General features: G+C 45.8%; 1 protein-coding gene across 3 annotated transcripts in view; it reads left to right on the top strand.

The window, feature by feature from the left end:
* The window catches only part of Rpgrip1 (RPGR interacting protein 1), a 31,465-nt gene that overhangs the window by 2,713 nt on the left and 3,575 nt on the right, over positions 1 to 25,177 (top strand). Inside the window, exons 3-12 of one of the 3 annotated variants that reach the window (XM_075950344.1) lie at positions 1,072 to 1,215; positions 1,522 to 1,672; positions 5,386 to 5,838; positions 6,096 to 6,247; positions 7,243 to 7,585; positions 11,440 to 11,621; positions 11,856 to 12,059; positions 12,977 to 13,109; positions 18,507 to 18,607; positions 24,385 to 24,577. In XM_075950344.1, coding sequence (XP_075806459.1) covers positions 1,072 to 1,215; positions 1,522 to 1,672; positions 5,386 to 5,838; positions 6,096 to 6,247; positions 7,243 to 7,585; positions 11,440 to 11,621; positions 11,856 to 12,059; positions 12,977 to 13,109; positions 18,507 to 18,607; positions 24,385 to 24,577 — 2,056 coding nt within the window. Of the gene's footprint in view, positions 1 to 1,071; positions 1,216 to 1,521; positions 1,673 to 5,385; positions 5,839 to 6,095; positions 6,248 to 7,242; positions 7,586 to 11,439; positions 11,622 to 11,855; positions 12,060 to 12,976; positions 13,110 to 18,491; positions 18,608 to 24,384; positions 24,578 to 25,177 lie in introns of those variants that run through there. The other 2 variants (XM_075950345.1, XM_075950346.1) reach the window with 2 other exon arrangements.

Here is a 25,177-nt window from a genome sequence, read left to right as displayed (position 1 = left end):
TGTGTGTACCGGTGCCCATGGTAGTTGGCAGAAGGCATTAGATTCCCTGGAACTGGAGTTATGGATGGTTGTGAATTACCATGTGGGTACTGGGAAACAAACCTTAGCCCGCGGCAGGGACAGTAAGTGCTCTTACTCATTGAGCCTACTTTCTAGTCCTTTTGTTTCATTTTTTAAAATAATTTATTTAATTTTATTTTTTGTGCATTGGTGTATTGGTGTGAAGGTATCGGATCCACTGGAACTGGAGTTACAGACAGTTCTGAGCTGCCATGTGGGTGCTGGGAATTGAATCTGGGTTCTCTGGAAGAGCAGCCAGTGCTCTTAACCACTGAGCCATCTCTCCAGCCCCCGAAAAAAATTTTTTTCTTTTTGGATTTTTGAGACAGGGTTTCTCTGGAGTTTTTGGTGCCTGTCCTGGAACTAATTCTTCTAGACCAGGCTGGCCTCGAACTCATGGAGATCCGCCTGCCTCTGCCTCCACCTTTTGTTTCATTTTTAAAGATTTCTTTATTTATTTTTACTTTATGCATATGAGTGCTTTGTTTTCATGTATGTATGTGTGCTACATGTGTGCAGTGCGTATGGAGGTCGGAAGAGGTCACTTCATGAATCCCCTGAAACTAGAGTTATAGACGGTGAGCTGCCGTGTGGGTTCTGGGAGTTGAACCTGGGTCCTTTGCAAAAGAAGGCAGTGCTCTTACCCATTGAGCCCTGTCTCCTCTCTCTAGACTCGAACTTGAAATGATCGGCTGAACCTGTCATTTGACTTTATTCATTATTGTTTTGTGTATGTGTATGACAAGTGTGTGTGGGCACATGAGCTGTGGTGCACCTGTGGAGTTCGGGGTGGGGGGAGGGGTAACTCTGGACTGGCACAGCGAGCGCTTTGTTCCTGCAGTCATCTCTCCAGTCTCCACAGCCATCTGAGCACCGTGTCAGCCACGCACTGACGCACTGAAATGCAGCCAGCCTCGTCCTTTCTGAAGGAAACTGGCTGCTGGCCTGTTACAGCTCTCTACAGCTGCTTTAGAGAGAAGGTGACGCTTTCCCCCTGTTTTCACTCTGTAGTCCAGTGAACCGAAAGCTCAAGAAGAAAACAACCTGTCTCAGATGCTAAGCGAGTTGCAGGTGTCGCACGCAGAGACCACACTGGAACTAGAAAAGATCAGGGACATGCTCTTCCTGCAGCGCAAAATCAACGTGTGTTATCAGGTGCGAAGCTGGCATATGAGAAGGCCCAGGTTTCTAGGGCTGGTGGTTAGCGATGCCCGGCCCGTGGAAGAACTTGGGGACCCATATGCCCACGCACCCTGGCCCAGAAGTCAGCTAAGGGGCATCTCATGAAAGGCAAGTGCTGGACTTCTAGGTTCCTCTCTCCCCAAAGACCTTAGGGAGCTGCCATGCGTGAAGGTTCCTGGGGAACCTTAGCTTTCTTCCTGGTCATACCCTCCTGCTGAGGAGGCCCAGTTTTAAAGTCTGTGCCACTGAGGGGAAAGTTCACCGTCCCTTTTCTTCCAGGAGGAGCTAGAGGCGATGATGACAAAGGCTGATAATGAAAATCGGGACCACGAGGAGAAGCTGGAGAGACTGAACCACCTCCTAGACCTCAAGAACTGCCGCATAAAGCAGCTGGAAGGTATCTTAAGAAGCCACGGCCTTCCAGAATCTGGCAAGTCTGAGTCCTTTGTTTTCGTTTTGGGTGATGTCACATGACTGACAGTGATCCTCCTGACTTTCTCTCCTGCTCTCTTCCTCTCTTCTCTGTGGGGTTTGTTTGTTTGCTTTATTTTTTGAGACAGTATTTCTCTGTGTTTAACCTTGGGTGTCCTGGAACTCACATAGATTCCCCTGCCTGCCTCTGTCTCCCAAGTGCTGGGGTTAAAGGCATGCATCGCCACTGCCCAGCTCACCTCTGTGGTTTTGATGCACGGCTTGTAATTTCCTTTCTCTGATTTTTTATTTTTTAAGTTTTAAATATTTATTATATCAGTGTTTTGTCTGCATGCATGCCTGTATACCAGCAGAGGGCACCAGATCGCATTACAGATGGTTGTGAGCCACCCTGTGGTTGCTGGGAATTGAACTCAGGACCTCTGGAAGAGCAGCCAGTGCTCTTAACCTCTGAGTCATCTCTCCAGTCCTGAGTATCTGATTTTTCTGGAGAATTTCAACAGGACCAGTGGTGCTTCCAGGTCATCCTAAGTAACTCTCTGGTCTCTTTTCCTGTCAGTCATTTCCCAACACAAGCCTGTCAGCCTCCAAGGCAATTACTGTCACTCATTTTCTGTCATTCTTTCCTGTGATTTTTTTTCTCTAAAATCTCTGTTGCAATACAAGGATGTTAGCAGAGGCAGGGGAGCTGTCTTCTTATGTCAGTTCGGGGACAGGCTCTGGTTTCTACCTTGAGTGTCCAGAAGCAGGCTTCGTTATTATGCTGTGTCGGGAGAGATGACTTAACCCTCACCAAACTCACCACAGTCTGACATTTAAAGCAGAACACAAGTCACTATCCTCAACATAGGAGGAGCCACTGTGGAGTGGATTTTCTTTTCTGGCAAGAAAGTCAGTCATAAGCTGGTTTCTCTCTCTCTCTCTCTCTCTCTCTCTCTCTCTCTCTCTCTCTCTTTGGTTTTTTCGAGACAGGGTTTCTCTGTGGCTTTGGAGCCTGTCCTGGAACTAGCTTTGTAGACCAAGCTGGTCTCGAACTCCCAGAGATCTGCCTGCCTCTGCCTCCCGAGTGCTGGGATTAAAGGCGTGCGCCACCATCGCCCGGCATAAGCTGGTTTCTCGTGAGCACAGCACTAGAGGTGAGTTTGGTAAGGCTGCTGCCAAATAAAAAGGCAGTCCTCTGCTGGGTGGTAGTTGTGCACACCTTTAATCCCAGCACTTGGGAGCCAGAGGCAGGTGGATCTCTGTGAGTTCAAGACCAGTCTGTTCTACAGAGTGAGTTCCAGGACAGCCAGGGCTACAGAGAGAGAAAAAAAAAAAGGAGATCCTCGCTTGAATTGAGTCCTCCTGGCTATGACTGAAGGTCATCTGCTTTCATTTACTGTGCTTTGACCTCTGCTGAGGTAGAATAGTTTTTCCATGTATACCACTTAGTTGTGTTATTTCTTTTTTATTTTGCTTTCTCAAGACAGGGTTTTCTGACTGTCCTGGAACTCACTCTGTAAACCAGAATGGCCTCCAACTCATAGATCCACCTGCCTCTGCCTGACAAATTCTTGGATTAAAGGTATGCACCTTTGAGCCTGACACTGGTGTCAAACATACAATCCTCCTTTCTGTTTCCTCGTCCTGAGAGAATGGGCATTCAGTACCACATTTCCTTTTCTTTTCTTTTCTTTTTTCTTTTTTTTCATTTTTCGAGACAGGGTTTCTCCGTAGCTTTTGGTTCCTGTCCTGGAACTAGCTCTTGTAGACCAGGCTGGTCTCGAACTCACAGAGATCCGCCTGCCTCTGCCTCCCGAGTGCTGGGATTAAAGGCATGTGCCACCACCACCCGGCTTCCTTTTCTTTTTTAAAAGCATTTATATACTGCGTGCGTTTTTGTGTAACATGACACACTGACAGGGTTGGAGGACATCCTGCAGGAACCGGCTCTCTCCTTCCATCTTGTAGGCTCTATAGATTCAAACTCAGGTCCCCAGGCTTAGCAGCCAGCACACTTAGCTACTGTCCCATCTTGACAGCCTCTCTCCTGCCCACCTTCTCACATGAAGACACGGGGGTGCTGGAGAGATGGCTCAGAAGTTAAGAACAGCTGTTGTTTTTGCAGAGGACCTGGTTTCCAGAACTCACAGGGAGGCCAACAACTATCTGTAACTCCAGTCCCAGGGGATCCACCAGACTCCCCTGTCCTTGTGGAAACATGGGGTATACATACATATATGCTGGCAGAGCACATAAAATAACAATTTTTATTTATATTGGTGGTTTGCTGTCATGGATGTCTGCGCACCATGTTTGTGCTGGCAAAGATGAGAAGAGGGTGTCAATCCAATAGAACTGGTGTTTCAGACAGTCATGAGCTAGCTGCCTTGTAGGTATGAGAGTCAAACTCTGCTCCTCCGGGAGGGCAGCCAGTGTTCTTATCGACTGGCCCATCTCTCAGCTACCAGCATGTCCCATTTTTTAACAAACAATTTAGGTTTAGTTCCACTTACGTGCACGCATTTGTCTGTGTGGAAATATATGCATATGTGTGAAGGTGCCCACAGAGGCCAGAAGAGAATGCTGAAGGCCCTGGAGCCGGAGTTACAGGCAGCTGTGAGCCACCTTACGTGGGTGCTGGGAATGAAACTCGGGTCCTCTGGAAGAGCAATGCATGGTCTTAGCCATGGAACCATCTCTCCAGGCCAACAAACGAACAATAGATAAACATTCTGATATACTCAGAAATTTTTATTCTTCTGATTTAACTCTTTCTTCTTTGTCTTCTCCCCCCACCCTGAGACAGGGTTTCTCTGTATAGCCCTGGCTGTCCTGGAACTCACTCTATAGATCAGGCTGACCTTGAACTCAGATCTGCCTGCCTCTGCCTCTAAAGTGTGTGTGTCTCCATCGCCCAGCTAGATTTAACTTTTAAAGTAAGGTGTTCACCATCAACACACTGGTAAGGATTCAGATGTTCCCATTGTTGGCCTTGAGAACTATGTGCAGATTCTGCCAGTCTCCAGGTCTCATATCCCTTTGGCAGTATTTTCAGCCTCTTTCCTGTAAGTTTTCTTTCTTACATTTTAACTCATTACCCTTTGTTTCAAGGTGGATTTCTTGATCTCTTGTAATGAAATCAATGTCTGGACAGAGAACAAGCTCTTAAGGGAGCTGGCTCCAGACAGCCTTTCCAGGTGGCCAGGGATGAAGGGATGAACACTGCCACATCTTATCCTTTCCAAGGCTAGCGGCACAGTCTTTTGGAAACACAGTTTGTTTCCAGGGTAACCTATGAATCCACAGGCCCTTGATGGGAGTCAATGTCATTAGTGTGATACCTTGTGTCTCCTGATTGTCAATGTCATTAGTGTGATACCTTGTATCTCCAGATTGTCAATGTCATTAGTGTGATACCTTGTATCTCCTGATTGTCAATGTCATTAGTGTGATACCTTGTATCTCCTGATTGTCAATGTCATTAGTGTGATACCTTGTATCTCCTGATTGCAGTGCTCCCTTCCTTGCCTCTCACTTGCACTCTCCCATGAGGCCTTGAGAATTCAAAACTTCTGCTTGTTATTGTGTTGCTTTTCTTTTTGAATCATGTGGTTTCTTGAAATAATCTCAGCTTGGCCTTCCACGGTTTATTTTCCTTCCACTTATCCTCCATCCCAAGGATGAGCTCTCTACCTTTTAATGCATAGGCAGTGTTCTTTCCCCCTGTAGAGCAGCTCAGAGACATTGCTTATGGCACTCGGCAACCGTCATTGTGTCCGGAGTCATTGCCAGCCCACAGAGGTGAGGATGAAGTGGACATTGCTCTGCTGCATCGAAACGAGAACCTTTTTGAACTGCACATCCACCAGGCCTTCCTGACACCTGGTGCCCTCATGCAGGCTGCAGATACCCAGCCTACCACGTTCTGCACTTATTCCTTCTACGATTTTGAAACCCATTGCACCCCATTCTCTGTTGGGCCACAGCCCCTCTATGATTTCACCTCCCAATTTGTAGTGCAGATCGATTCCCTTTTCTTGCACTACCTTCAAGAGACTTCAGTCCGGCTTGATCTCCATCAGGCCATGGCTAGTGAGCATCATATCCTTGCAACTGGATGGATTTCATTTGACAAGGTGCTAGAGACTGTGGAGAAAGTCCATGGCTTGGCCACACTTACTGGTAAGTGCTTTTGGCTTCTTGTAGTTCTTAGGACTAGAGGCTTTGGGAGAGCAAAGAAATTGCCAAAGCCTGGAGCTGCTTTCTGGTATTTTCCCTTTCCCATCCTCTGCCCCCAGGCTGGCCCTGGACTCATGACAATCCTCCTGCTTCAGCCTCTCAAGTGCTGTGATGTCACGCCCTCACCAGCCTGGCTTTTGCTCTACCCTTGACTTTCACTACACTCTGTCTTCCATGCCTTTCACACTTTCACCATTCAGGAGCTGGTGGAGAAGACTTGGGGGTGTTAGAGTACTGGATGAGGCTGCGCTTGCCGCTAAAATCCAGCCTCCAGGCCTGCAATAAGCAGAAGAAAGCCCAGGCCTACTTGTCAGTCAATGCGGTTGGAGCTTGGAAGGCCCGGAAGGATGAGGTGAGATAAAAGTTGTACTTATGCATCTTAGGTCATCAGCCAGGCAGCCCTAGAGAGGCCTTGCTTTCCTGTTCCCTGTGAGTGCTTGTGAATGTGGAAGCTGCTGTATCAAAGTCGGTCTTCTCATGGTGAAACGTGAGCAGAAATGAATTCCTGCCCATGGTTAGATAATTTTCTTTGTGGTGAACAAGTCAGCTTTTCCCTATCATTCTCTTTATGGAGTTGTAATTTTTATTACATTCGGTGACTGGCACCGAAATGAAGGTGATCTTGGAGGGCTATGCCTTCAGAGACTGGAGTTGGGCAGGTTTTCACAATTCCCCAGTAGCAAAACTCAGATTCAGTCTTAACACCCAGAGCTTCTACTCCACACTGACTTCAAGGTCAGTCCCACTTGTCAGCCTGTTTCTAGGTGTCTGGCCTGGCAGTATCCTCCTCCTTCATTTTAGCGAGTTGGTGACCTTCCTGTCCTGTCAGTCAGTCTTCACTAGAGCTGGGAACTTGGGGACCATTAACTTTCAGATATTCTTTTCCCTCTAATCATAGTCTCACCCTAGTGTAGCTTGCAGCACTGTTCCACCGGGAATACCTGCTGAGTTCCTCCCACCTCGGTCATCATTTTTGTCCTCTCTAAGCTTTAGTTCAGATATTCCCGCTGCTATAGCTTCATTAACTTTCTATGGAATAAAATCTAACATTCAGTTCAAATGAATGAACAACATGCCATGGTGTGCATGTAGCCATCAGAGGACTACACGTGGGAGTCGTTTCTCTTCTCCTACTGTGTGGGAACTGGGATCAAAGCTTGCTCCAATCTCTCTATCGTGCAGTAGGGTTAACCTTAGGATGATCTACACCTCAGCTACCAGAGCCAGCCAGGGCCAGGCAGACCATGGTCATCAGGCTTCCTCACCACCTGGCAGGTTTCTAGGTCACTGTTCTTGCCTATGGCGATGGCTCAGGCTGCCCTGAGTCCAAGATTAACATCTTTCCAGTCCAGATCCAAGACTTGGACACTTCGGAACGAACTGCGGATTGAAATCACCAGATGCTGCGGTCTCCGGAGCCGATGGCTGGGAACTCAGCCCAGCCCGTATGTCATGTATCGCTTCTTCACCTTTCCTGACCATGACACCGCCGTCATCCCAGCCAGTGACAGTCCACACTTTATAGACCAGGCTCTGTTCCCAGTGCGTGTGACCTCTGACCTGGACCAGTATCTGAGACGGGAGGCCCTGTCTATATACGTTTTCGATGACGAAGACTCAGAACCCGGCTCCTATCTTGGCAGGGCTCACGTGCCCTTGCTGCCTCTTGCACAAAACAAACCCATCAGAGGTGGGCGTCGCCCCTCTCAGCGCTCTCTCCCATGTCCCCCCATCCTCACTCAACTTTCTTTGCTTGCTGGCTTAGAATAGTCGTAGTCGCTCTTCCATTTAAAAAAATAATTATCTTGATTATGTGTGTGTGTGTGTGTGTGTGTGTGTACATGATGTGAGTCTATGCGTGAGCCATTGTACTTGGAGCCATTGTACTTGGAGGCCAGGGTCAGTTCTTTCTTTCCTTCCTTCCATCTTTACGTGAGTTCTGGAGACTGAACTCAGGTTCTTAGACTTGTGTGGCAAGCGCCTTTTTCTGCCGAGTCGTGTTGGCCCAGAACAGTCTCTCTTAAGATCTGAGATGATTCTGGGCATTATCAAGAGCAACAGAATGAAAGATTTACAACTGCCTTGCTCTTTAGCTCCCTCCAGCTGCTCAGTCAACCCACAGCCTCTGAAAACCTTATTTAGAGTGTCTCATGCCGTTAACCCCAGCACTTGGCTACATAGTGTGTTTGAGGCCATCTGGGGCTCTCTTGTGTAGACAGAGACTGCTCATTAGTTCCCCACTGCCCAGACCCAAATAACCACACAGAAACTATATTACAACAGTGCTTGCTTGGCCTATTAGCTCAGGCTTCTCTTTAAATAACTCTCACATCTTAAATTAATCCACTTCTATTAATCTCTGTATCACCACGAGGCTGTGGCCTATCGGGAAGGTTCTGGTGACTGTCTCCTTCAGTAGCTACATGGCGTCTCCCTGACTTCTCCTACTTTCTCTCTGTATCTCTGTTCAAATTTCCTGCCTGACTTTATTCTGCCCTGCCATAGGCCAAAGCACCTCTTTATTAACCAATGGTAGTAAAACATATTCACAGCATACAGAAGGAAGGAAATCCTATATCATCTCCCCTTTTCTGTCTAAATAAAAAGGAAGGTTTTAGCTTTAACATGTAAAATTGCATATAACAAAACAGTTATCAAGAAAGAATTATAGTTGTAGTATTTCTTTGTGAGTCTAAAGTTTTATATCTATCTTTTATCATAACTAAGGAAAATTGTAACTGTCTTCAGTTCTTCAAAGACCCCAGAAAGATATAATATTACCTAAGTAAACAGGAAATACATTGTAAGCAACTTCCAAAATTCTAGAATTGACAGAGACATCTTGCTGCCTGGACAGTCACCCAAGGTTTTTCTGTAATGTTGGGGCATTCTTCAGCCTACAGGCCTGTAGTATCTAACAGACTTTTCCATGAAGCAGAACATTTGAAAGGTTGTTTCACCTTTAGGCAAGTCCAGCAGTCATTTCTGTGGGTCCTGCATGTCTGCTTCAGACAGCATACCATCAAGCAGTCCAGGCAAGAGCAGCTTCTTGCCCAAATGGCTAATCTTGTCACAATGGCAATAAACTCCATAAGGAGTTTTTTCAATGCCCATCATCTCAAAAGTAAATTGGTGCTGCCAGGAGCAGATATAGCTCATTGTCAAGAAAAGTTTAAGTCCTTAAAACATTTTAAATGCCATATTCTGTAGGTTTTTGAAGTGCTGAAGATTATGTATCTGAAATATCTCTCTGTATATCTAGAAAACCTAACTAACATGACTGACTACAGGTTTGACTATTATAAATGACTACCTATTAATCTGCAATTTTTAATTATACAGTATATTTTAAAATGAGCTGTATAAACATAATACTTTAGACAAGAGTAAAAAAATATATATGACAAAATTGACCTTAAACTTGTATTAATAAACCCAAATCCATACCAATACAAAATATTCATTTCTATATCATATCTCCCTTTAAATGAAAACAAACATTTATAAACAATCATTTTGGGAATTTGGGTGTAGTTTTCTCCAAACTGTTTCCTGCTGTTTGTTGAGTGAAGTTATTTTTAGGGTTCATGGAGATCTTTTTTGGGGGGATCTTGTTTCATCAAACCACATTAACCTGGAAGAAATCCATAGGTTCTCATCTTCTGTGGAAAAAAAAGCAGAGCCTCTTTTCCAAAGCAACATATCCTTAGACTCAAATTTTGAAGTCAAAATTATGTTGGTTTAACTTAGCAACCCCAGAATCAAATGTCTCTCTGCAGTCAAAAAATTCAAAGAAAACACAATAATAAAGATCATCCAGACAAACACAATAATATACATCATCCAGACAAACACAATAATATACATCATCCAGACAAACACAATAATATACATCATCCAGACTCTGTGTGTATTCCATCTTTTTTGGTTTATTTGGTTTTTGTTTTTTTGACACGTGGGTTTCTCTGTAGCCTTGGAGCCTGTCCTGGAACTAGCTCTTGTAGACCAGGCTGGCCTTGAACTCACAGAGATCCCCCTGCCTCTGCCTCCCAAGTGCTAGGATTAAAGGCGTGCACAACCACCGCCTGGCCACTGTCTCTTTATATTTTAAAACTATTTCTTTCTATAACTGCTTATACCAATTCCAATTTTCTTTTTTCTTAAGCCAAGTACATTTTTAGACACACTATGACCCTTCAGAGGTGTACTTTTGTCTGAATCTGTCTTTCTTGCACATCTGTAATCCTTTTTCAATCACCGTTGTAAACTGTGGCAGGCAGAGCGGCTGCTTTGCCTATTGGTTCCACCCTGCTTAGCTTTCCAACAAGGCAGAGGTCCATTTCCTGCCAGCTCTGGAAGCCATGTTTACCACCCCAACTCTCGGAGACCACCAAGTAACCTGCAGCACACTGCCCATTCAAGTGTTCAACCTCCCAAAAGATCCAAAGCTGTTAGTGCTGCTGGCATAAACCAGAAAGCTGTCTCTCAAAGAAGCCACACCCCTTTTGCTGCCAATGCTGAGTCAGAAAGACTCTCTTAAAGGAGCCACGCCTCTGCTCGCTGCCACAAACAGAGCCCACCAGAGACAATGCTGTTACCAAGAAGCTGTGCTTGACTCCCATTTTTGTTGGTCTAGATGCCCTCTTTTTTTTCTTTTCTTAAGCTTTCTTTAAGGTCTTATATGAATTCATGTCCCAGAAAGGCTAGGCAATTCTTTGCCCAAAGACCAGTTTTGCCAAGAAGAAAACAAGCTCCAAGTGGAGTGTCTTCAGTGCTCAACAATATAGCAAGACCTTGTCTCACAAAAACCAAACCAAACACAACAACAACAAACTCTCCCGTGCTGCCCAGCACTCACACGGCTTTCAAAGCATCAGAGATGGCTGTGGCAGACAACAGTCAGCTTCAGGGGTCTGGAGCTGAGCTCTTTTCTGCTTTCCTTCCTTGCTTACTCGGGGTTGTGGGTCTGGTTTCTGTCTGGAGAGGGTTGAAGCAGTGATTTCCAGATTTTCACTAACTAGTCTGTATAGTCTGAGTGCCCTTGGGAGTACGCGAGGCCTCTCTCTGGCTGGCATCATAGTTCTTTAAAAGACACTTCTGCCTAAGAGGAGAGGAGAGCCACCTACCAAGCAGGGCTTCGGAACTGGCAGAAACCTGCCATTCAGGAAAAAGCCACTTTGCTTGTATTCTTGGTACCACTTGCACAGGTGGTAGTTTTCTGGGGGTGGCCACAGTACTTACTAGTGACAGTGAAGGTGATTCTGCCACAGTCACCAGCTGAACGACAGGTGACAGGTAAGCTGCATTCCTGCCCAAGCACCTTTTGATCATTTCTTCTGAATCTGGGAAATGCCTGTCTTCCCTATGACACTCTCACTACATGTCATATTATGTTAACTTCGTTTATGTTACAAGTTTGAATGTATGTTCATACATTACTAACAATCGCAATGAATTTTTAAATGGGAAGAAGTAGGTATGATGCTCATAAACACTAGCCTTTCTCATAAGACCAGGTGTGACCAGTTTCTCTGTGTCTCTAAGGTGAGTTCAATCTCACGGATCCTTCAGAGAAGTCCAGCGGATCCATCCAAGTGCAGCTAGACTGGATGTCTCAGTACCTGCCCCCAGAGGTCCAGAAACCAGAAGCTGAGATGGAGGATAAGGACAACAAAGATGACTTGAAGGCCTCCATCACAGAAGACCCGGCCCCTTCTCTTCCTCAGGTAACTAACTCTCTAGAACTCCCTGGACAGTGGATCTCTCTACGCACGCGATATAGCCAATTGGAGAGAAGAGGCTTAGGGCTAGAGTAAAGGAAATTACTTTCATGAGCTCTGTGTGTAATCGGATGTAATCTAGAAGCTCCTGATGGACAGGACCTGAGGAGCAAGAGCAGAGAGAAAGACAGACTTGGAGCTGCCATCGTTTAAGGCTCTGTCTCTGATTTGTCTGTTCAGAACCAGACCACATCTATAGAGACTCCTATCGAGGCTGGCCAACATCAAGCAAAGAGAAAATCTCCTCCCACAGCAGAAAGGAAGGCTAAAGAACACCAGATTGCATGCTACTCAAGAAGAAAGCACAGCAAAAGAACGGGCGCCCAAGGCAAGAACCGAATGGAGTATCTGAGCCATAACATCCTGGACGGGAATATACTGCAGGTAAGACCTCAGAGAGGCCAGAGAGCAGAACCCATGCGGCCATCAGAGGGGAGGAGGGGTGAAGGAAGATCATCGCGATTTAACCCAGCATGATAATGACATGCACACTGTAACCGAGGCTTAGAATCCTAATCCTATGTTCGCAAGGCATTTCTTTATTTTTTATTTATTTTATTTTATTTTTTTTTTTTGGATTTTTCGAGACAGGGTTTCTCTGTAGCTTTTGGTTCCTGTCCTGGAACTAGCTCTTGTAGACCAGGCTGGCCTCGAACTCACAGAGATCCGCCTGCCTCTGCCTCCCGAGTGCTGGGATTAAAGGCCTGTGCCACCACCGCCCGGCAAGGCATTTCTTTAAAATGGACTTTTTTTTTTTTTTTTTTTTTTGGTTTTTCGAGACAGGGTTTCTCGGCCCGGATGGAATTTTTAAAGTCGAAAAAGGCTAGTATTGGGGGCTGGAGAGATGGCTCAGTGGTTAAGAGCATTGCCTGCTCTTCCAAAGGTCCTGAGTTCAATTCCCAGCAACCACATGGTGGCTCACAACCATCTGTAAAGAGGTCTGGCGCCCTCTTCTGGCCTTCAGGCATACAGAAAGAATATTGTATACATAATAAATAAATATTTAAAAAAAAAAAAAAAGAAAGAAAAAGGCTAGTATTAAGAAAGAAGTGTAATCTGGGTGGTGGTGACGCACACCTTTAATCCCAGCACTTGAGAGGCAGAGGCAGGCGGATCTTTATGAGTTCGAGGCCAGCCTGGTCTACAATGTTCCAGGACAGCCAGGTGTGTTACACAGAGAAAACCTGTCTCAAAAAAACCAAACACCAAACCAAACCAAAGCGACAGCAACAAAACACCAGAAACAAAGGAAATGTCAAGTCTCATGCCACTCATGTGGTATTGCTGTCCTTGCTCTCAAGCAGATACACTTCACCGAACAGAAGTTCTCAGGGCTCAAGAAGTCTGATGGCTTTAAAATTCAGGACAAGGAAGAGAAAATGCCGCCATCTCATTCAGCTCCAAGACAGGAGACCCCCTCACCTCCTGTAAATGGTATTGTCTTTCACTGAATTATTTTCTTTTTATAGTATTTATTTTTATTACTTTCTATTATGTGTCATATGTGCCTGCTGGTGGCTACTGAGTCCAGGTGCCTGTGGAGGCCAGAAATGTGGAGTCTGGGTGCTGGGACCTGAGCTCAGGTCCTCCAGAAGACTGAGTGTTCTTAACCACAGGGCCAACCCTCCAGCTCCTGAATTATTTCCTAAAGCCAATTATCTTAGTTACTTTCCTGTTGCTGTGATAAGACACCGTGACCTGGGCAACTTTAAAATTTTTTTTTATTTTTGTTTGTTTGTTTGTTTGTTTGTTTGAGACAGGGTTTCTCTGTGTAGCCCTGGCTGTCCTGGAACTCACTTTGTAGACCAGGCTGGCCTTGAACTCACAGAACTCTTCCTGACTCTGTCTCTGGAGTAAGGGGGGAGGCTCCATGTCTGACTGACCTAGGCAACTTTATAAAACAGTTTCTTTGGGGCTTACAGTTTCAGTGGGTAAGTCCATGAACATTATAGCAGGGAGCATCTTATCAGGCAGGTGGGCATGGTACCAAGAAAGCTGAGAGCTCATAGCTTGAGATACAGTCATGAGGAAGAGAAAACAGTAGGAATGGCCTGAGTCTTTTGAAACTTCAAAGTTGTCCCCAGTGACACACCAAGTCCACACCTATGTCATCTGCACCACCTGGAACCACCGTCGGGCAAGGGTCTGGGGAGTAAAGAACGCAGGTCACTCTTGGAGCAAGAATGCCAATTTTATTGTGGTCCAGGGCAGCTTGTATAGTGCTCTCCTGGACTGGTGGCCGGCCACGCCCTAGCCCTCAGGATTTTCTACTGCAAGCTCACCAGAAACCACTCCCTTGTTATCAGGAACTCTTGGGGGTTTCATGCTCAGAGCAGCTACAAGCATAGAAAAACAAGTTATTTACTTCCAGCCAGCAAAAGGTCATAGAAAATTCAGGGTCTGAGGGACTGTAGCTCCCAACACACACCTCCTAATCTTTCCCAAAGAGCATCACCGGTAACTGGGGACCAAGCATCCAAACCTATGAGCCTTTTGGGACTATTCTTATTCAAACCACCACATAGTGATAAACAGTTAAATTTAAGTTCCTAAGAAACTTAAGAAAATTAAGTTCCTAAGTCTTTCTTACATTAAAAGTGTGAGAAATTAGTCCAACGCAGGCTTGAATTCTCAAAGGAAGCTACTTTTCTAAACGCGTAAGCAAGCTAGCGTAGTTTCCTAGTGTTTGTAATGTGTTAAGTTTCCCTAGCGCTTGGTAACTAAGGTCTACAAAGAAATAAGAGGGGTTTAGAGGTTCATTTGTGGGCGTGAGATTCCTCTAACATAGAGTGCAGCTGGGCTGGAGAGACGTCTCATGGTTGGTTGAGAACCCTGGCTGCTCCTCCGGAGGACCTTGGTTTGATTCTCACCGCTCACAGCCATCTGGAATCTCAGTTCCAGAGACTTGAACACTGCTTTCTGGCCTCGGCGCACACCAGGCATTCACGTGGTATGCAGACATATAGATAGGGTTTGGGAATTAAACCTGGGTCCTCCGCAAGAGCAACATATGGTCTTAAGTGCTGAGCCCTCTCTCTGGCTCCTTAATATTTTAAAAAACAGATTATAGGGGGCTGGAGAGATGGCTCAGTGGTTAAGAGCATTTCCTGCTCTTCCAAAGGTCCTGAGTTCAATTCCCAGCAACCACATGGTGGCTCACAACCATCTGTAAAGAGGTCTGGCGCCCTCTTCTGGCCTTCAGGCATACAGACAGAATATTGTATACATAATAAATAAATAATTAATTAAAAAAAACAGATCAAGCCGGGCGGCGGTGGCGCACGCCTTTAATCCCAGCACTCGGGAGGCAGAGGCAGGCGGATCTCTGTGAGTTCAAGACCAGCCTGGTCTACAGAGCTAGTTCCAGGACAGGCTCCAAAGCCACAGAGAAACCCTGTCTCGAAAAACAAAACAAAACAAAACAAAAAAACCAAAAAACAGATCATACACCATGACCAAGTAAGAATAGTTCCATAAGCACCAGATTAGTTTCAAAATAGGAAATTATTCAGGTTTGGTGGCCTAAGCCTTTAATCCCAGCACTCCGGAGGCAGAGGTTGGTGGACCATTATGAATATGAGACCAACTTGAGCTACATAGAGTATACCAGGCCAGCCAGGAATACACAGCGAGACCCTGTCTCAGAAAAATTCCACATAGGCAATTAACTTAATATGCCATAGCATTAAAGTCTAATTTGAGCTTTGAGACCATTTCATTATTTTGAGGAAAAGCAATTTTACAAAATACACCTTCCGTTCTTGATAAAAATTCTCAGAAACCTAGGAATAGAAGGAAATTGCTTTGAATGACTAAAGTATAATAAATAAAACCCATAGCGAGCACCCTCCTCTGAGGTAACCCTAAAGATGAAAACAGGGTGTCCATTTCTATGGCTCTGTCTGTTCTGGCTGTCCTGGAACATACTACATACATCTACAGACAAGGCTGGTGTTCAACTAAGAGATCTGTTTGTCTCTGCCCCTGTATACAGATATTAAACCCACGTACAACCATGCCTGGCATAATGCAGATTCTAGGGGCTGGAGAGATGGTTCAGAGGTTAAGAGCACTGCCTGCTCTTCCAAAGGTCCTGAGTTCAGTTCCCAGCAACCACATGGTGGCTCACAACCATCTGTAATGAGATCTGCTGTTTTCTTCTGGCCGGCAGGCATACACGCAGACAGAATATTGTATCCATAATAAATAAATAAATATAAAAAAACAATGCAGATTCTAACCAGCGAAACAAGGGGAGGAAAAACCGTAAAAATTACACAGCCTGGAAAGCAAATAGGCTTCTCTTTATTTGCAGTTGAAAAATCATGTTTGTAAGAAATCATTAAAAAAATCTACAAAAGGGGTTGCTGGAGAGATAGCCTAGTTCAGCAAATGACTGATTGACCAAACATCAACCATATTTTCACACATTAACAATGAACTATCCAAAGAGGACATCCAGGAGACAGTTTTTTTCACAGTATCATAAGAAAGAATTAAATATTTGGTGATAGACTTGACAGGTGCAGCGAAAACTACAGATTCTCAGGAAGGCCATCGGGTGACCTAGGTAAAGTCATTAACCTGAGGCCCTTAGTTTGACCCTAAGAATCCAGATAAAGTCCAGAGCTTCATCTCTGTCATTCTAGTACTCCTAAACAGCAAGATGGGAGACAAAGACAGAATTACTTGGAGTCTCTTGTGTGAGACCCTGCCTCAAAGACAAGATGGAAGTAAAGAACCCACTCCCAATAAATAATTAAATCTTTTCTAAAAAGTAATTGGGGTAATTAAAAGGGGATTTCCAGTTCAGGGAATGGTACCATCCACACTTGACATAAGATTTCCCCTAGCCTGGGCATGATGGTGCACACCGTTAATACCCATACTAAGGAGGCAAAGACCAATGGCTTTCTGTAAGTTCTAGTTCATTTTGGTCTACATGATCAGGTCAGCCAGGGTTACAGAGGGAGAGACCCTTGCTCAAAAAACCAAAAAAAAAAAAAACACTAGGGGAGTTACGTCAGGATAATCCCCCATAGACAAGACCAAATGTCCGTCTCTCAGGTGATTCAAGGTCCTGTCTATTGACATTTAACATTAAACATCATGTGTAATTTTTGTAAAAGAGCAAGCCCCACGTGGCCCACACTGGCCTTGAACTTACTATGTAGCTGAGGATAACCCCAAACTCCTGATTTTCCTGCTTTCCCATCCCAGGGGCTGGGATTACAGTCATGAGCCACTGTGCCTGTGTCTCTGTCACAAAGGTCTACCTCAGCAGAAGGGCAGTCACGTGTGGGAGGTGCCTCACTCCACACGAACACACACGTCACAGTGCTTGCTTTTCCTTAGTGTGGTCATTTTCTTCAAGCTTCCAGAGAGGCTACTAGCCTGCCTGCATACTTTCTTATTTTTCTACAAATTTTAAATTTTTAAAATTTTATTTTATGTTTTGTTTGTATGTTTGTCTATGTACCACATGATACATGGTACCCACAGTAATCAGAAGAGGGTGTTATATTCCCCTAGAGTTGGAGTTACAGATGATTGTCAGCTGCCCTGCCAGGGTTTCTGGAAGAGGAGCCAGTGCCTGTAACTAAACCATCTCTCGACTCCATACTTTTTTTTTCTTATAAGGAAAAACATTTAATCGGGGGGCTGGCTTACAGTTTCAGAGGTTAGCTCATCTAGTATCATCATGGTGGGTGGTGTGCAGGCAGACATGGTGCTGTGAAAGGAACTGAGACTTCTGCATCTTGAGCTCCAGGCAACAAGAAGTGAACAGTGTTCTACACTGACTGTGGCTTGAGCAAGAGAGACCTCAAAGCCTGACCCCACAGTGACACACTTCCTTCAACAAAGAAGACTACATCTACTCCAACAGAGCTACACTTCCACTCTCTGGCTCCCCCCCCCCCAAAGTTGATAGCCATATCATAATGCAAAAATGCATTCAGTCCAACTTCAAAAGTCCCCATAGTTTATCACAGTCTCAAACTTATTTAAAAGTCTAAAGTTCAAAGTCTCTTCTGAGAATCATGCAATCTCTTAACTGCAAATCAAAAAGCAGATCACATACTTCCAACGAATATGACACAGGACATACATCACCATTTCAAAATGCAGGGAAGGGAGCATTGTGAGAAAATACTGGACCAAAGCAAGACCAAAAACCAGCTGGGCAAACTCCCACCTCTGCATCTCCATCCATGTCTGATATCGAAGCAATCTTCAGAGCTCCAAATCCTTTCAACTTTGCTGACTAAAACACACTTCTCTCTCTTGGGATGTTTGCAGTCCCTGTTAGCAGCTCCCCTCAGCAGGCACCCTATTGCTCTGGCATCTCCAACATCTTGGGGTTTCAAAGACAGTCCAGACTTCAGCTTCACAACTTCACACAATAGCCCCTCTGAGCCTCGATGCCAGGAAACTCTTGCCACATCCCTGGCCTCGGTGGCTTTCCTTAGTCACAGAGGGATATTCCATAACCCCTTCTATTCTGGGTCTAAAACCAGAACCATGTGGTCTAATCTGCTTGCTGGTGCTGGAACCTGGTTCCCTCTCCACCCCATCCTTTCCCTTTTCCCCCCTCCTCCCTCTCCCACTCTCCTCCATTCTCCTCTTCTCTCCTTTTCTCTGTTCATCCTTTTCTCTCTCCTCCCCCCTGCAATGCACCCTGTGACAACAGACTTCTGAATCTTTGAAGTGCAGAGTTTGATGCTGAAGTTAATGTGATGAAACAGGGGAGCTGGTGTGGGCACTGACTCTTTGCGTGGAGTGGAGGAAGTGTTTTGAATGTGTTCTGCAATTCAGCCTCTCCTCTAGCAGATCAAGAATCCTCGGGACAAGCTTCTGAAGCGAGTGAAGCCCAGACTCTCGACAGTGATGACATCATAGTGACCCCCCAGTCTCAGTCGTGTCCCAAAGCCGTAAGTACCTGGAGTGACCATTATCTGTTAGAGGACAGTCATGAGTAACGGAGCGCTGAGTGGCTGCACGTGGTGACGTCTACTGCAGTGATGCAGGCTTCTCTGATTTTGGTGCAAATACCAGCCGAGTGCAATGCTTCTCTTTCCTGTCTGGAACTCGTTCACACCCAGCTCAGGCTGAGGTCATTTTTCAGACTTCATGGAGGAGATGGAGACTGTAAGAAAGGAAGGGATTCTTTGTGGAGGGTTCAGAAAAATGTTTCAGTTTCTGCAGTTTTTGACTCCTTCTCCTCCTCCTACCTCCCTCCCTCTCCCTCCTCAGGGATCAGGATGTATTTACTCAGCTGCTTCTCCAGCACCACACCTATGTGTGCTGCACGCTCTCTCTGCCTTAATTCTAATGGACTAAGCCTTGGAAACTGTAAGCAAGTCTCTTCTTGTAAGAGTTGCCTTGGTGGGCTGGAGAGATGGCTCAGTGGTTAAGATTACCACCTACTTGCCTAAATGGTCCTGAGTTCAATTCCCAGCAACCACATGGTGGCTCACAACCATCTGTAATGAGATCTAGTGCCCTCTTCTGACCTGCAGACATGCATGGAGGCAGAATATGGTATACACAATAAATCAATATTTTTTTAAAAAAAAAAAGAGTTGCCTTGGTGGGGTTGGCGAGATGGCTCAGTGGTTAACAGCACTGGCCACTCTTCCAGAGGAACTGGGTTCAATTCCCAATACCCACATGGTAGCTCACAACTGTCTGCAACTCCTGTTCCAGGGGATTTGACACTCTTACACAGATATACATGTGGGCAAAACACCAAAGCACATAAGATACAAATAAATAAATTATGTATATATAAGAGTTGACTTGGACACGGTGTCTCTTCACAATGGTCTCACTATCTAGCCAAGGCTGGCCTGGGAACTCACAGATCCTCCTGCTCTGCCTCCCGAGTGCTGGGATTATGTTATGGACCACCATGTCCAGTTCATTCCTTCCTTTAAACTGATCATCAGTAAGAATTCGATTGGAGGGACACATGACCTTTAATTTAGACAGAATTCTGCTGGGAATTTCTGACTGAGCTTCTGTGCCGTGTGCCACACACATATTGGATGTTCATCCTCTCACATCACCTCAGCTGCTCATTCTTCTTACAAGTGATGATGGGTTGCTCATCTTAGCAGCGGGCTCTGGGCACACACAATGATTCATGTGTCAGGCTCGGTCCTCTTGTTTTGTTTTGTTTGAGACAGGAGCTCACGCTGAAGCCCAGGCTCGCTTCAGACTTTTTTGTAGGAACCTGGCCTAACCCTCCTGAGTTCTGGGATTTCAGGCATGAGCTATCCACACTTGCATTGGTCCCTGTACTGGTTAAGTTTTGTCAACTTGATACGAAATAGAATCACCTGCAACAAGGGAGCCTCAACAGAATAATTTTCTCCATCAGAGTGGCCTGTGTGTGGGCGTTTACTTGATCTCTCTCCTTAACTTGGGGTTGGCCAGGCTGAGCAAAGACAGGGAGACTGGGAGGTTCATAGTGCTGAGCTAAGCATGTCAGATCCAGGACTGGGGGGTTCACAGTGCTGAGCTGAGCATGTCAGATCCAGGACTGGGGGGGTTCATAGTGCTGAGCTAAGCATGTCAGATCGAGGACTGGGGGGTTCATAGTGCTGAGCTAAGCATGTCAGATCCAGGACTGGGGGGTTCATAGTGCTGAGCTGAGCATGTCAGATCCAGGACTGAGGGGTTCATAGTGCTGAGCTAAGCATGTCAGATCCAGGACTGGGGGGTTCATAGTGCTGAGCTGAGCATGTCAGATCCAGGACTGGGGGGTTCACAGTGCTGAGCTGAGCATGTCAGATCCAGCCTTGAGCTTGCCTTGTGGTCTATGGGCACAGATGTCCTGCTGGTGGGAGGAGCCTTGTGGTCTATGGGCACAGATGTCGTGCTGGTGGGAGCGAGCATGGCCAGCAGGCTGGCAGGCAGTGTTGGAGAAGCAACTGAGGGCACACACCTGATCCACTGTTGCAGAGAGAGAGAGAGAGAGAGAAAGAGAGAGAGAGAGAGAGAGAGAGAGAAAGAGAGAACAAGATTGGTTCTGGTGTGGATTTTTGAAACCTCGAAACCCACCTCCAGTGACACACCTCTTCCAATAAGGCCATACTTCCTAAACATTCCCAAAACGAGGACCAAACAGTCAAGCATATGATTTCATGGAGCCATTTTCATTCAAACCACCACACTCCCTCCCTGGCCTCCATAGGCTTGTAGCCATATCCTGATGCAAAGATGCATTTAGTGCAGCTTCAAAAATCCTGATACATGCCGGGCGGTGGTGGTGCACGCCTTTAATTCCAGCACTCAGGAGGCAGAGACAGGCAGGTCTTTGTGAGTTGAGACCAGCCTGATCCGCGGAGCAAGTTCCTTCCAGGACAGGCTCTAAAGATAAACCCTGTTTCAAACAACAACAACAACAACAAACCTCAAAAAACCAAACCAAAACAAAAGTCCACCGCTTTCCAAGCTAGATGGGAAAGGGGACGGAGGAGGGCCATAGAAAAGAGGTGGCAGACTGCAAAGAGAAAGGAAGGGACAGGAGGTGTACCTTAGTTGATAGACTCCTTAGGCAGATGCAGGAAGTCCTGGTGGTACTTCATGCCTGTGATCCTAGCACTCGAAAGATGGAGGCAGAAGGATCAGAAGTTCAAGGTTATCCCACTCCTAGACACCTACAAAAGCAGTTCAAGGCCAGCCTGGGCTAAAAGGAGCTGATGACCTTTGTGCTAAAGGTAAGAAGGTCAAATAAGTGATTTGAGAGTACAAGACTGGATAGATATGTAAATATTAAATAAAAATTTAAGTTGCATTTATTCATGGTGTGCACATGAGTGTGTGCCACTATATGTATGTGGAAGTTAGAGTACAACCTGCAGGAGTTGGGGGGGGTCCTTCTCTACCATGTGCGTCCCAGGGATTGAACTCAGTTTAGCGTATAATCTGCAGGAATTGGGGGGTCCTTCTCTACCATGTGTGTCCCAGGGATTGAACTCAGTTTAGGGTATAATCTGCAGGAGTTAGGGGGTCCTTCTCTACCATGTGCATCCCAGGGATTGAACTCAGGTTGCCAGGCTTGGCAGCTAGTACCTTCCTCTTTTTTTTGTTGTTGTTGTTAAGAACACAGGCTTATGAAATACAAGAAGTGCCAGACTGCACAGTAAGGAGAATATTGCCTTCAATAATTAATGTCTAACCCTTATTGCAGCAGCAGCAGCAGCCTGAGGAGCTATGTCACAGACCTTATGTAGGCAAAATCAGTATCAGTGGCTTCAGCACAGAAAAGAATATTGAAGCTGATAAAGTTTACTGAAGTAGAGAGAAAGGCACTGAAGGAAAGAATAAGGTGCAGGCTTTTCAGAAGAGTCCTGACCAGGGGCCTTGTTGGTGTTGTTGTTTTGTTTTTCCAAGACAGGGTTTTTCTGTGTTGCCCTGACTGTCCTGCAATTTGCTTTGTTGACCAAGCTGGCCTTGAACTCACTGAGATCCACCCACCTCTGCCTCCCAAGTGCTGGGACTAAAGGTGTGTGCCACCACCGCCCAGCTCTGAATTCGTTGAATAACAAATTCATTAAGTTGTTTCAGTAGAAGCAATTTACCAGATAACCTTGCTTTCCTTGATAGCCCTGTGGGGAGAGCGTAAGTTCTTTTATTGTTGATCAATAAGTTGATTATTGATACTAACTCTCAAACCATACATTATGTATTACTTTAAAAACTGTAAAGGGGTGAGGCTGGAGAGATGGCTCTGCAGTTAAGAGCACTGGTTGCTCTTCCAGAGGTCCTGAGTTCAATTCCCAGCAACCACATGGTGACTCCCAACCAACCATAATGAGATCTGGTGCCTTTTGCTGGCTTGCAGGTAGACATACAGGCAGAAATAAATAAACAAATCTTTAAAAAGACTCTAAAGGGTTAAGAGACCACAACAAAATTCAAGAAGTATCAGAGCGGAGAAACTGGTAAGATGACAAACCTGCTGGGTCCTCCGCACAAGTGCTGTGGCTGCACTGTTGAGCTGAGCTGCAGGGGAGGCGAAGGACAGGCAGAGATGGTGAACCCGACTGGCTGGCAGCAATTTAAGCGGATTGGTCGCCTCCTCACATAGCAGGACCTGAGCTAAGTGAAAGCCCTGGGGTCTGCTGGGAATTCTTCGCCTGTCAGTCCCCCGACATACACATCAGATTGTTAGATGTCAGAGGATGGGCAGGGCTCAGGCTGGCATTTCTGATAAATCCTCAGGCCTGGTTTCCCAATACGCTTCTGGTATGCACATATGCTCCTAGAGAGTCAGTTTGCCCAGGAACAACTCAGTCTGTGCCACATGCGTTGTTAGTACTGGACAGATGGTGCCAGTCACATGTCCATTCAGGTGGAGTCTTTGAGGGCGGAGCTCAAAGCCACTGTTTTCCCAACAGCGAGACACTCAGAGTGTAACACGCTGATCTTAATAACAACTGTGTTCTAGTCTGTGTGTCCTTCTCTAATGCATTTTATTTTTATTGCTTTGTCCTTTTTTTAAGATTTATTTTTATTTCATGTGTGAAGGTGTTTTGTGTGCACGTATGTCTGTGTACCACATGTACGTCTGGTGCCACTGGAGGCTTGAAGAGGGAGTCAGATCCCCTGGAGCCTAGAGTCAGATGGCTATGGGACGTGTGGCGGCTGGGAATTGAAACAGTTCTCCGGACCTCAGAGCCTCCTCGCCACCCCTCAAATCTATCTTATCTTATTCTTCCATTTTGAAGAGTGGTAGTTAGAAACAGAGAAAGAGAAGTCAGTGGTTTCCTTGTGTGGGTTCCTGAGAAGAAAACAAGCCATTTGAAGAAGAGTCCATTTGACTGCGAGGCAGACTCACTGGGGGGTTGTGCCCGCTGCACTCCTCTCAAGACTCAGAAGCTCCTCTTGTTTCTGGAAATAGGCAGGGTAGAGGCTGGTGCTTGGGCACCATGGCTTGATGCTAACTGGCTGCCACTCTGCACGAGGGGCTCGTGCTCGCTTGTATACCTTTGGAAACTAGACGAACGTCAATCTTCTGACACTTCCGTGAAAAGGGCTGGTGTGGCAGTAACTTTGAAAGGGACCTGAAGCAGACCAGATGCTGTGTGGGGCCCGGTGGCCTCCTCTTTGGCGCATGTCGGTCTAATTGGGCTCTTTGCGATAGTGACTAAGGCTGCTGTAACTCACAGGAAAATGCTGATGTGGGTGGCACTGAGAAAATGAAAAATCCATCCTTTCAGAGATCTTCACTTTTCTTTATCCTTGGTGTGTGTGTGTCTCATTTATTTTTTCAGACAGGGTTTCTCTGTGTAGCCCTGGCTGTCCTGGAACTTGCTGTCGATCAGGCTGGCCTCAATCTAGAGATCCATCTGTCTTTCCCTCTTGAGTGCTGGGATTAAAGCTGTGCGCCACCATGTCCAGCCTAGTGTGTGTGTGTCCAAGATAGGATCTTATTACATAGCCCCAGATGGCCTTGGACTTGGGATCTCCCTGCCTCGGCTTCCCCAGTAAACGACCACTCCCAGCTTTTTCATTCTGTGTCTGTGGACGTAGCCAGGAGATAGACTCAGCAGGAGATAGACTCTGTGGCAGTTTCATCTAGTTGTCTGCTGGTAGCCATTTTGCCTGTGAATTGTCAGTAAATGGCTTCTTGTAGTGTGCTATGACGAGTTTCTAGAGCTTTCTGTTAACCTTTAGGAAATCAATATTTCCATTTCAGAATTCAGAGAAGATGTGCATTGAGATTGTCTCCCTGGCCTTCTGCCCAGAGGCTGAAGTCATGTCTGATGAGAACATACAGCAGGTGTACGTGGAGTACAAGTTCTATGATCTGCCGCTCTCAGAGACAGAGACTCCGGTGTCCCTGAGGAAACCTAGGGCAGGAGAGGAAATCTACTTCCACTTTAACAAGGGTGAGCTCTCCTGAAGGGTGAGTGGGCACAGGAGGCAACCAGGCATTTGTTGGGATGCAGGTGAATCCAACCATTTCCCTAGTCAACATATTGACCAAAGTAGTATATGCACATGGCTCTTCCTGCCTCTACCCCATGACTGAACTCTCTGCAACGGCTCTTCAATTTTTTTTTTGGCTATTTTAAAGAATTACTCATATATCTAAATATTTCCACTGAAATTCTAGGATATAGTAGTTGTAGATATTCCTATCTCAGATAAAAATTTTAAGCTAGACAACTCTACATCCATGTCCTTCATTCCCACACAATTGGGTCATAATTTTTATTTCAATTATTATTTGTTATTCTAGAATATATATTAACACTTGCAGTGCTAAGTACCTTCACTTGCTTCAGTTAACCCTCCTTTGACATTTTCTGCCTGCCTCTGCAGAGTGCGGAATTAAAGGCACACATTACCATGTGGGTTTTTTTTTCCTTGGTTTTTCGAGACAGGGTTTCTCTGTGGTTTTGGAGCCTGTCACAGAGGTCCGCCTGCCTCTGCCTCCCAAGTGCTGGGATTAAAGGCGTGCGCTACCACCGCCCAGCTATTTGTAT

The sequence above is a fragment of the Microtus pennsylvanicus genome, chromosome 15 (genome assembly GCF_037038515.1).
Source record: "Microtus pennsylvanicus isolate mMicPen1 chromosome 15, mMicPen1.hap1, whole genome shotgun sequence".
NCBI lineage: Eukaryota > Metazoa > Chordata > Mammalia > Rodentia > Cricetidae > Microtus > Microtus pennsylvanicus.
The sequence above is the reverse complement of the archived record's forward strand: the minus strand, read 5'-3'. Positions and strand labels throughout refer to the sequence as shown.